The sequence below is a fragment of the Halyomorpha halys genome, unplaced genomic scaffold, assembly GCF_000696795.3.
Source record: "Halyomorpha halys isolate HHAL.00 unplaced genomic scaffold, Hhal_1.1 Scaffold722.1, whole genome shotgun sequence".
Taxonomy (NCBI): Eukaryota; Metazoa; Arthropoda; class Insecta; order Hemiptera; family Pentatomidae; genus Halyomorpha; species Halyomorpha halys.
In genome coordinates this window covers 215,721-229,000 of record NW_027110068.1, presented here as the reverse complement: position 1 = coordinate 229,000, position 13,280 = coordinate 215,721, and the positions used below count along the sequence as shown (strand labels likewise).

Below are 13,280 nucleotides of genomic sequence, written 5' to 3'. Positions count from 1 at the left end.
CGACAGTATTAAACTCTCATAAAAGACATTGTAAAAGAATATCATAATGTCAACAGCTTCAAAGTTAGGGGTCAAGGTCTATGCTTATCTCAACTGACACTACTGATGGAAATTTATAGGCATCTGTCAGGTGTTGTTCTCCAAAGTGTATCTATTCAAAATTTATTTTGTTTTAAAATAATTGATTGCGTGTAAACGGATTCTTCATTAATAAACGAAATCAACATAAGAGTCAGAAAGGGATAATGGTATTTAAAATATTTCTTTAAATACTTTTTAGAAAAGATTTCTGTAGATTTTGTTAAGTAATGATTAACATATTCCGAAATATTGGAGTGGGGTAGCTCATTGGTAAGGCACTTACTGTTTCACTGTTGGTTCTAGAGCCCTTCGGGATCCAACCAGCCTTATTAAATGCGTACCCTTAATTGGGTAAAAATCTGGCAGTCGAGCATGATTTTGACCGAATTACCTCTTTATTCGTCTTGTAACTGTACTTTCTTACAAAGTATTGCACCCCTGAACTTTTATGGGTTGTTAAATTTGTACCCTTCATGAGTTGTAGTGGTACAGATTTAATTTTGGCTCCGCACTTCCTAGCAAGATGGATTTGATTTTTTCTACTATGGAGAAAAGGGACTATTTCGTCCGTCCTAGACAAAATAAATAAATATTAACTATTCTGACAAAATTGACCAAACATAAATCTAAGAATTGTATATTCTGTTTTTAATGTTTACTATTTAATTAACTCGGAAGAAAGAAAAACACTATTGTTTGATTTTGTCCTGATAATTAATATTTATTGATGGACGAAATTGTCCGTTTTGTAGAGAAGAGTGAAAGAGTTTGATGATTCTTGATGAAAGCTCCGAAATGAGGCCACGATTCACCCAAGCCAGCGTCAAATAGACAAACTTTTTTCTATACGCTTTACTAACTACTAATGGGTAGTTTCTCTACACGCCTGTATCACTCCATAATAACATACATCAAATTTATTAAATGTATAATTATGTGCAGTTGTGAATTCCAATAAAGATATAAAAAATATTAGAGTTCTTTGTGTTTTGGAGGAATGTTTTTCGAATGGTAGGGTGACGTACCATACGCAAATTATTGTCTAATAATCTTTTTATAAATCAATATTTTCCTAATCAGTTTGAATTAGCTTATAATAATAATGTAAACCATGGTCACGGGTTCAGTACTTTGTAAGGAAGTACTGTTTTTAGAACAACGGTTATTATTCTAGATCATGCTCAACCAACAGATTTTTACACAATTAATATTACCCACTTTATGAGGCGTATGTGCACCAGTAAGGATCCAGGAGCCAAAGAGTTAACTCACGACTACAGTGCAACGAAAAATTATTATCTTCCCTTGCCGGATTCGAACTCGAGTCCTTGGAGTAGCATAGTGCCTTACCACTGTGCCGCCGCACTGCTTTGTTTGAATTGGATATGAAACAATATTTTCCGATTCGAAATTTTTATTAATATACCTTTGTCATAAAAATTGCTAAAAATATTCAAGTTGTTTAACTTAAAATAACTTAATTTGTACTAACAACTATCTGATGAACTATCAGAACTATCTGATGGAAAAGAAGTACAAATGTGACTGCGTTTTTTATTCTAATTACACATCTATTAAAAACCTTTTTAAGTATATCTCAATTTTAGTTATTGAATTTTAATAGTTCTAGGTGACGAAAGAGAGCAGTTTATCTGCAAGGATGCCCCAGTTGAGGAGCCACCCCGAGCAGATGGGATAATCACCCGGCATGCACAAGAGATAAGCGACTCAAGGAGTCCGTATGTAAATAGCCCAAGGTGGAGGGGGCCAACATCGCCGGTAGTAGTGCACTGCCTCTCAGCGAGCAGCCATGTCCAGGAGCAAAGCAGGTCTCTTATCTATCATGTATCTTATATAATTATGTATCTGTGGATAAATTCTGCATTAGGTTCAATGCATGGATAGCATCCTTCATGGATAGAAATAAATTGGAAATAAAAATTATCCATATTGGGGTGAATCAGATTTTTTTTTTCTTCTATAAATGAAACGTTCTAAACATGATTTTGAGTCAAGTTTCAATATCACTATGGAAATAAAATTATTTACAAAATTTTAAATATTGAAGTTGGACAAGAATATGACAAGTCAAGTCATATGCAAATTTTTCAGTCAACCGGTTTCGAAAAAAAATCTACAATTCTTATTTTATTTATTTTGTAGTTCAAATTCCACAATATTACAGGTGTTTATATAGGTAACTAGCACTAAATAGCTTTTAAGAAAAAAAAAAAAAAAGAAACATTTTGCTCAAAATTTTAACTTTCTTTAAATTTACGACTAATCTACAATCATGCTCCAAGCCATTAAACTGTCAAGACCAAGAGTTTAATATTGAGGACTAAGCCGTGCTTGACATTGGACCAATTGGATTAGGATTCTTTTCTTGTTATTATTTTGTTTTTTAAACAAAAAGATATTTAAGCATTTTTTTTTTTAATTTATTAAATCAATGAAAGGTATTTTCGTTCAACTTAATTTAATCCTACAAATTCATGATCAGAACTAAATGAATAAACCTAAGTTTATTCAATAGTAGATGAAAATTTGTTCAATAGGTCAATAACATTTTCATTATCATATCGAGACCTTGTTGCAAAATCTATTAACTACATTTTTTTATCTAAACTTCAAGGTTCTTATGAAATATGAAAAATGTAGTTAAAGTTTTAGGTTTTGGAAGGAAGGTTGCGATAAGTTAAGATATATGTCATTGAGAAGACTTTATCTATAACAATTTAATTTATAAATATTTTTTCATTTTAAATTGTGTTGATAATCCCTGGAGGATTTTAATAATTTTTAGATTATAATTTGTATGAGGAAAATGGTGGGGTTCTTTTTTTTTTTTTTAATCCATGTTAAATATGCAGATAATTATATCATCAGATCATTGATATAAATATGGTATTAATTTTATATCTATATACGCTTTTTTCTCGATTATATCAAACATTGTCGATTATTTAGGCTAAATTATGAAAATGTTAAATTAAAGAAAAAAAATAGATATCAGTTATTAGATATTTTATAAAATTCTTTTCTTTAAAATACGACATATTACAAGGTTAAAGACTTGGAGTAATTTTTAATTGAATAAATAAAAAAAAGAAGTCCGGGATCCGTTAGAGTCTGTCTGGTTAGGCGAGTCTGTAAATTCCATCTCACCAATTAAAGATTGATTTATTTATATTTTTTTCTATATTCCACCCAAATTGCATTATTTTATGCTATTTATGTACTTTTGTTGTAGTTAAATTTCATCCTAAAACCTAATTTATTTTCGTTTGTTTATTCCAAAATGAACAGAATTTTCTAAAAAATAAAATTGAAATGACTTTAAGGTTGTTGAACTTGACAAAAATATATAAGTATTCTTTATCCTCAATAGCAAATTTAATTGTAATATATATTAGAAAATAATTCTATAACAATTGAAATAAAAATGAAAATTATAACTTTTAAACAAGAAAAAGAATTTGCTTATAATTAATAAAAATATTTATTAAAAATTGTAATAAGCTTATCTGTCGATAGGTCTACAAAGTTCTTCGAAAATTCTACTCGATAATTATTAAGTTATTTAATAGTTGATAATAAATAATAATTATACAAATTTATAATTTCATAAAACCGATTAGCTGTGAAAGCATGTACATTTATTTTTTCATTAATTGGAAATATTATTAGTTAATTCAAATCAAAGTATATTCTTTATTATATGTTTTTGTTATTGCAAGAGATTGTTTTATTCAACTAATGATTGTATACAATTATTGATTATTTACTCTTAACTTATCTTAACTTAATAAGTTAATTAATAAATTTATTTTATTTTATCCTTTAGTAAAGTACAAATATCAATTTGTTATTTCTTCGCTTTCTACGCTTGCAGTAATACATTTATGTGCTTTTTATCTAGTTTGAGAAATTAATTAATTATATTAATTGCATACAAAAATATATTAATGCTAACGTAGAAGTCCAATAATTTAAAAAAAAATTATATTTGTTACTATACCTCAAGATAAATTATCATTAATTTATTAATTTGGAAATTAATTGATTAAGACAATAATAATAATTATCGTGTTTATAATCATACTTATAGTATTATACAGAAACCATACTATGCCAATAATACTGTGGATATCTTGTCTATTTACAACTATTATTATAACTGTTCATTGAATCAGACATAAGATATTAAAGTAAGGCGAACTATACAAGATATGAAGTTTAAAATTATTACACACTTAAATATTCGATGATAATTAAAATTCGAATATGAAAAATATTTAAAATATCAAGAATGATTTTAATTTTTAAATCATTCATTATTTAACTTACTATTAGCTATATAATATTTTATATTATATACCTATTTATTGGTTATATTTCTTTTTTTTTCAACTGAAAGACATAAAAATATATACATCAGGAATTCTCAAAATGAATCTATGAAATCATACGTATTTCATAATGTAAATCAGTTTTTTAAATTTTTTTTATTACTTGTGTACAAAGTTTTAATGAATGTTTATGTAATTGATATTTTGATAAGAGGTTTTACAGGCCAAGGTTCTTTTTCGGAAAATAGAGGAAAGGACAATGGATAATTAATTTGATCGATTCATGAATATTTATTTTGGAATACTAGGGAAAAAAGTTTTATAATATTGAAGGAGGGAGTAGTATGAGTCTTGAGAACAAGTTAATTTATTTTTTATGATAGTATTTTAATTTTATTGTACAAGTTAATGTAAATTAATTTATTTATACGTGATTATGCAGTGAATTATAAATTTAGTTAATTCTGTATAAAAATTGTTAATTTAATGAGGCAAAATTCTATTTTTTTTTTTTTTTTTTTTTTTTTTTTGTGGACAAATAAGAATTTAATAGTACTTTGAAGTTTTTAAATAACTAAAAAAACCTTATTAAATGTTTAACCATTATACGTTTCTACTTATAGCCGTTTACATAACAATACTGATTAAAATTTTTGCATACTGAAAACAATATCAACAAATTTAAAAAAAACAAACATTACATATATGAACATTTTAGTCAACATAATGATTGATGATAAAAATCAGTCTTTATATTTTTGATTCTGTAACAATTTAGAATTGAAAAAATGGTAAAGTGCGGAATACAAATTTTACTAAACTGTTATATTTGTATATTTCTTCCATACTTTCGCAAAAGAAAAAAATGTAAGAATTTCGCAAATTACTTTCCTAAAATTAGAGTTAGTCATTCTGTCAACTAAATGTCTTATATACTTGACTTTCACTAATAAACTGTTGTTACAATAAAATATTAAGAATAAAGTTATAATTTTTAAGCCTCCTTTTAATGCCTACAGCTTTAAGAAAAACTACCATTTATCCATAATAAAAATTAAAGTCCTCTTGGTTTTTCAATTATGGTTAATTTCTACTATAACTGAAAGTTTTAATTTTTTTATGACGTAACTAGGCTTTTATTGTAACGTAAATTTATGCACACAGCATCATCAAAAGCATTATTTACTCAATTTATTAATATTTTAATATATTATTAAGTTTGATAAAATTATTTTAATAATCATTTTTTAACAAAATAATATATTTAAAACAGAGTTATAAATAATAATTCCTCAATCACGTAAAGCACAAGCTTCCCACCAACTTTGGGCCTCCTAATACTAATCTGATGGGCAAAAATATTTTCAAGATATCAATTAATTTACGATCTTCTGAGTCCAAATATTATGTCAAAAAAGGCATTGGTAATTATCACCAACCCCTAGTTGTAGTGGTAATTAAATTGTTCCTTTAAGTTGTTGATTATTTTTAGAAAATAAAGACATAGAGCTCATAGTTGTGAGGAACGGAAATTTGTACGATAACTTTCAGGGATGTAGTTATAGGATAGTATAAATACATATATTATTTAATGATATTATACCCATAGAAAAAATAGGCGTTATAATATGGTAAAAATATTCTGGATTGATTGTTTATTTACGATGAAAGTTTATTTAATCATACTTAAAATAACAAATCGAAGTCAGGTGACATATACTGTAATATATAAATTTTTAAAAAATGCTTTCTCTTAATTTCAATATAAAACAAAAATGAAGTGTGTGCTAAATAAATCCTATATAATGTTTACAAATATTTCAGTTGAGATAGCTAGAATGTGCTCAGCAATATAATATAAAAATATTAAAAAAACCCTTACCTCGAAATTGGAGAAAATTTGGAGATAACATAAATAGTCTATAGAAAGTTTAAAATATAGAAGGTTTAAGCTAAAAAACAAATTTAAATTACCTTTAATTGTTTATATTCGATATAATTAAATATCTGATTCTAAGTAGTAATAAAAATGCATGCATATAGCCATTGAGATAAGTTGATGATTAATTGAACGATAAAATAAACATTTTTGTGTTTCCATGGTTGTTATGACAATAATCAGAACTTTTGGACATGGCAATCGTCATCATACAATCATAGCAATACGAAAGCTCAGTAATAATGTTTTTTTATTTAACCTTTTATTGACACCGTGAACAACAAAGAAACTGTTGTTGAGAACGAGCAATCAATAAAAGGATTGTTTTTGGCACAAAGTAGGGTATTACGTTTAAGGTGTGTTATGGGCGCCAATTTGTTTTTTTTTGTCGATAACGGTCGTAAAAAAAAAATCAATTTTAAAAATTTATTATATTCAAGTTTTTTTTATTGTAAAATTTATCATAATCATATATTTATTATTATTGTAAAATCTTCAATATAAACATTCTAGTTTCAAAGCGATTGATAAATATAAATATGTTTTTTATTATGAAAATTACATCGACATTTATTTGGTTTTGCATAAAGCTGTTGACAAACAGCTTTCGTATTTCAAGTAAACACACACTAATGCCTAAGGTGTTAACTACTTAAATAAACTTTAGGTCACCAAGAAAACCTGTAGATGAATTATTCATATCTTTTAAGTATACTAATACAATATTTTTTTTTAATGGTATTTATCAGTTTATCTTTTTCATAGCAAATATTTATAGAACTCTTTTTTATTGTCAAGTAAAATATATTTTCTAGAAGAAATAAAAAAGAAATAAACAGTTAAACACGTAAAATTAAAGTAGTTTATTTGAATTTTTAAAAAATGTCTTTTATTTATATATTTTACTTTCCTTAAAAAAGCTATCATATTTCTCTTTAACACATGACGGGCTCACAGCGGAAAAAGAATTTTTTTCATTTAGAACAAAATTTCACAATAAATCGTGGGAAAACGTAATTGGAACTTATTTTAGCAATTATTGTAATACATTGAATGACTAATATCTGAAATATAAATATTGTATACAGGTGCTAATGTGTGCCATATGTATTTATTTTATATTTATATACCAATTATTTGACAATTTTTCATTTTATCGATTTAATATTTTTGTTATAATTATCATTTCTGTAATTTATTTTATTGTATTTGGTTCTTATTTATTATTTTCGTTACTATCATAGTTATCATGTAATTTTATTTTATTTTTCTTTAGTGTAGTCTGTACATGGTATGAATGAATACTTAGAATGCTATTGATTGCGACATCTTGTATTATTATTATTCAATAAAAGCTGTTATTATTATAAAAAAAACTTTACTAAATCATCGTTAATAATAAAAATTTCTTTACTCAGACACAGTCTATATTTCCATTTGACATATCGCCTAGGATAAGGACAGGACAGATATGTGACTTTAATGTTCCAAAAACACAATTGTAAGATTGCATTTTTTGAAAAAGAATAAAAAGCTTTGAAACATTAAGTCCTAAATCTTAGTATTTTTTCTACTAATTTCTAAATATAAGCTATCAGTATCAAATGAGGTTTAATTAAATTTTAAATTGTTAGTCACAATTGTTTTTAAACTCATCCGTTTTTCAAATGATCGTTCAAAATAATAATAAAAATGAAGTTCAAAATTCCACTAAAGCTTAAGTTTTTCAGCCATCACATTAAAACAAGTCAGTAAAATCGAATAATGTTTTGTACACTTTTTAAATATAAAAACTAATTTCTATCTTTCTTAGTTACTGATATTATACGTTCTTAGCGAGCAAGGACTGAAGCAGATATAATTTCTTTTCTTAATGATATAATATAGTATTGAATATATTTTCGGTTTTAGTTAACAACGACACATATCACTGTTTATGCAAGTATCAATAACTTTTTATGAGAAAAAATAAATTTTACGATTTTACGATTTAACATTTTCAGACTAGTAGTAAAATTATTATTAGAAGTATTACCAGCAATCAGATGATGAGGTCCTTGAAAAACATTGGTTAGAAACCGCTGGCTTAGAACAATCTTGAAATGCTGCATAGAATTCCATAATTGAGATTCTTATTTGTATTATATTCTTAATACCGCTTTCAATCGACCAATAATGATTTTTCTTCGGTCCGAAAATTAAATGAAATGGAGATATTTCTTTTAAAAAATTTGTTCCGATCAATTAATTTAATTAATGGAAAGCTTCCTTATTTTATCGGGATCCACACAATCTCAGTTTATACGTCATGGGGAAACCACAAGATTTTTTTTTTGGTTGATAGTGCTAAATTTAACATAACAATTGTTGGATAATTCAACTGATAAGACTTTCTTTCTATTCGAGGACAGATCACCAATGGATTATAGTTAATTGTGTTTATCTCAATTTAATCTTTTATTTTTTTCTTAATACTGTAGTTATAATATAAATTGTTAACAGTGGTGTCATTTTGTTGCATGATTTTGGATAAGGTTTTATTATACAGGAACTTGAATTACGTGGCGATATTTATTATTGAGATATTACAGTTATTGCATAAACATGCAATAATAAACATTTTATTTGTTTATTGGCGCGACAGACCGTGGAGATCCAAGGCCTGGCACGATGTACTTAGAAAATACATCGCGCGTTTCTTAACGCGGTTTTCATAGGGTGGGTTCGTCAGTTCCACGCCTATTTTTGTGAGTGTCACCCATTGGCTGGAGGGCCTCATAATTGGCTGGGGGGAGGCTGTAAGTGAGTACTGTGCAGTTATAAGCTTGAAAAAATCCCGGATTAGGCCGTGGACTCGAACTTGCAACCTATGGGTTTGCAGGCAGGCACGTTACCACGCTGCTACCGTCACCCCCAGTCATTGTATATTTTTGGTAATTTAGGGTATTTTTAATCCATTTCCACCCCTTGTTCAAATTAATATTAAAGATACAGCAATCCATCTTTTACATCTATCTTCAAATACATCCAATTAATAATTTCTTATTTTTAACTACTTAACAATAATTAATTATTCCCTAGATTACTCATTCATGATTTCGCGTTCTATAATGCCTTTTAGTGGACGGACTTAAACATCTAAATAATTTAGATGGTAAGAAATAATGTTTTAGTCCAGTGGTTCCCAAAGTGGATGTTGTGGCACCATATGCCAGAGTTACTGTAAGCGAAATTTTAAAATAAAGAAAAAGAATTATTAAAACAGCAAAAATGGGGAGAATTCCAAAATTTACTTTCTCTGCATATTCGCTGTTTTAATAATTAATTATTTTTCATTATTTTAAATTTGTCTTCTTTTTCTACATAATCAACCGCTTTAAGGATAATTTTGGCAACATTGTTATTTATTTTTTGGACAAGTGTGCCGAAAAATTTTTAGCCCTAAAAGGGTGTCTAGAAATTTTCAGTCCTAAAAGGTTGCCGAGAATTTCTGTCAGCTTAAAAATGGCATGATACACCGTAGCGAAAAAAATTTTGGGAAAACAAATTCTAATCAAACAACTTTTCTATTTCAAATAAAAATGTTTAAAACATTTCTATATTTAAATATTCCATTATATAAAATAGATTACAATTTTAAAAAAAAACCTTGAAGACCTTACTTGACCTTCTTACGGTAAAAGATTCAGACGTGCTTTTTTTTTCTACTTACAATAAACCAAACTGATGTTTTTATGTCTATCAACATTAAAAAAAACAAAATTTAAATTAACTAAAAAATAACAAATATTCAAAAAACGAGTTTTAATTAAAAGGAAAATACATTGTTTTTTGTTTTTTTTAATACATCGCATATTGTTCGAATTGTAGTGTAGTGTCTAAATATGAATTAAAGATTGTTATAAGTGATAATATATAATTCGAAATTTGATTTTTAAGGGTCAATACCATTTCAAGATATTTATTCTAAAGTTTCTTTCATTCTTTCAATTAAACTCGTAGCTTTATATTCGTTTATATCAATATTGTTTAAATACGTTATCTAAATGGACGTTATCTTAAAATAAAGAACCATTAACCGATATTTTGATACAACACTTGAACTTCGATGAGTTGTATATTTCTGATAAGACATTACTATTGGAAACTGTAAATTGGGCTATACTGAAAATTATTAATGTTTTACATTTTTACTATTTAGTAAGTCTTTGTAAATGTGTATATCAGTGGAATAAAAACAAATTTTAGTTGATTATTAAATAAATAATAATAAAAAAGTATTCTAAATATTTCTGGTATTGTGATTACATATAAAAAGTAGTAGGTATTATAACAAAAACAAAATTAAAAAAAAAATTAATTTGTACCACTACAATACATGAAGGGTCAGGGATTACTTTGTAAGGAAGAACTGTTACTAAACCAACGGTTGTGCAAGGATTTGGTCAGAACCACGCTCCACCCCAAGATTTTTACACAATTAGGGTACCCACTTCGTGAGGCTGGATGGACACGGAGGGCTTTTGAAACCACAGGGAAACAATATTGTAAAAATGCTGAAACAATTGTATACCGTTCTACTTAATGAACTAACCGCAACTCTAATCAATTTTTCTGAATGATTTAAAGCTTATGGATATAATAATAGCTTCTAGAGAATTGTTTTCACGCTTATTGTTAAAATGTTATAAAAAGAAAAATTTCTTTTAATGAATGAATATTTAAAGAAACATCATTCACAGGATATTACGAATGCTCAAAATAGTTTATTAGAACTGTGTAGAACACCGAAATAACTAAATTAGGGTAGCAATTAAAATGTATTGTAACGAGGTTATCTCCTTGGGGAGGAGAGAAGCGATAGAAAACCGATCAATTTGATCAGTCCATTCGTGGACAATGTTTTTCTTTAGAAGAGTGTGAAAGAAAAAAAAGACTTGTGAACATTGTGGACTTGTACACATTTTGGTTAATTTTTTAATACAATAAATTTTTTTTTTGTTCATTGCGGTCTTTTTTGCATGGCCCATGTATCACGCAGCAGTATTATTATAATATTTTATTATATATCATTGTAACAACAGGTTATTGTAAAAAAAAAAAAAAATGTTCTGAGAAACAAGAATAATGCGATGAATACATATAAATCACGTAAAAAATACAATCGAATAACAAAAAAGTATTAGTTACATCATTATTAACCATTATAGCCAGGTAATTAAGCAGGAGTAATACCTATAAATAAAACAGATTTTAAGGAATTGACTTATAAATTATAAATTAGAATAATGTCAAGTAATAATTAAAATATAATTTTAAAAAATGGATAATGCAGACAAAATATAACAAATCGAAGTAACTAAAAAGGCCCAAAAAATAAACACCCATAAAAAGACTATACATTATATTTTACTATTTGAAATTTGAAGCCAAGCAATAAGCAATTATTTAAATTTACGTTCCGGCTGAGTTGGATAAAAAGTATTTTTAATTTCAATTACTACTAATTGAAATTGTGGAAATGAGATAATAATTTCAATGAATTGTATTTGGTAAATACAATTACTAGATCACCAACGGTAATTGTCATTGTGACCTGCAACTACAATTACTATTTCAGGCAAATTAATTGCAATTAATGATTATAATTAAATGTAATTGTAATTCGTTTTTGCCCAATTCAGCATGCCAGTAACATTAAGTATGTTAATCCCATGATCGCATCCGATTGAAAAAGAACAAAAAGTTTTGAATGTGTTCTTGAGATCCCTCCGTTAGATCTTTTCTTGCCCGCTGAATTGCCTCAATCACCTTGAGTAAACCTCTTACCTAATCAGATGCATCTTTTCAAATTTATTACATCTTCACTTTTTATTTTTTTACATATTGGCCTTGGGCTTATTTTTCTTTATTTATTAATTTACTAAAAGGTTGAGGGAGGGGGTTTCCATGATTTATAATTCTGGCTAAGCTCTTAGTGGAAGCTGAGTGCAATATAAAATTGAAATTTGAATATTAACAGGATCTTTATAGCCTAATAAATATTAAAAGACTTTCTATCGTCAAATTTTCGGAATCCTTAAGTATCTGAAAAGCTAGTACTCTTTCATTTATCAATTTTGAACTTTATGAATCTTCTTTTCAGACGCCTCGGAGGATTATGGGGGATTTTGGAATGAAAAGAGATATCTATTTCGGGCCAAAACTGTAACGAATGGGAGGTCTTTATAGATAATTTTATTTGTGACGAAATAAGGAGCGTCAAGAATTTTACGGAGGATTCAGGATTGGATACTGGAGGAATATGATGATTTGGTGGAGCTGTATGTCCAAATTGGTCTAATTATCATAGTGTATAATAGTTAGTTGTAGTAAATGGAAAGTTATATTATAAAAGGTGAAAATTAAAAAAATGTTAAATACCATATCCATAATAAACAAAGGGTGAAAATGTTGAGAGCCTAAGAAATCATTTCTCAAAGACTAAATTCGTTTACTGGTTTCTAACCTCCTAATAAGCTTTGAAGGGCAGTCGAGGTGAAATTTGTTTTTACTTTGTTTAACTTCCTTATATTCTCCGATATAGGGAAGTAAAGACGAGTTAATTCGAAAGGTTACGAACCTATGATAGCCTGTGAAGGTAGGGCCGGAATTTATTCCGTGGGAACGACACGAATAAAAGTCGCCCGATCTAGATGGAAGGATTCGAACTGGTGCCGCGGCAGATACGAGAATCCTTAGTAAATACCTCAACACGCTTGACTACAACAGCCTGTACAAAATTTCAAAAATCGTGGAAAAAAACATTTTAACACCATACGCTGTTTAAAATATTTATATAAATAAAAAAAAATGATTCACTCCACTTTTATGGAATTATTCTGCCTAGAAAACAACTCTACAATCCG

General features: G+C 27.4%; 1 protein-coding gene across 2 annotated transcripts in view; it reads left to right on the top strand.

Moving 5' to 3' along the window:
• The first annotated feature begins 1,757 nt into the window (after window positions 1-1,757).
• LOC106685654 (aquaporin AQPAe.a) overlaps window positions 1,758-13,280 on the top strand; it is a 66,288-nt gene continuing 54,765 nt past the window's right edge. Inside the window, exon 1 of one of the 2 annotated variants that reach the window (XM_067048167.1) lies at window positions 1,758-1,910. In XM_067048167.1, coding sequence (XP_066904268.1) covers window positions 1,892-1,910 — 19 coding nt within the window. In that variant the 5' untranslated portion in view covers window positions 1,758-1,891. The remainder of the gene's footprint in view (window positions 1,911-13,280) is intronic. The other variant, XM_067048166.1, reaches the window with a different exon arrangement.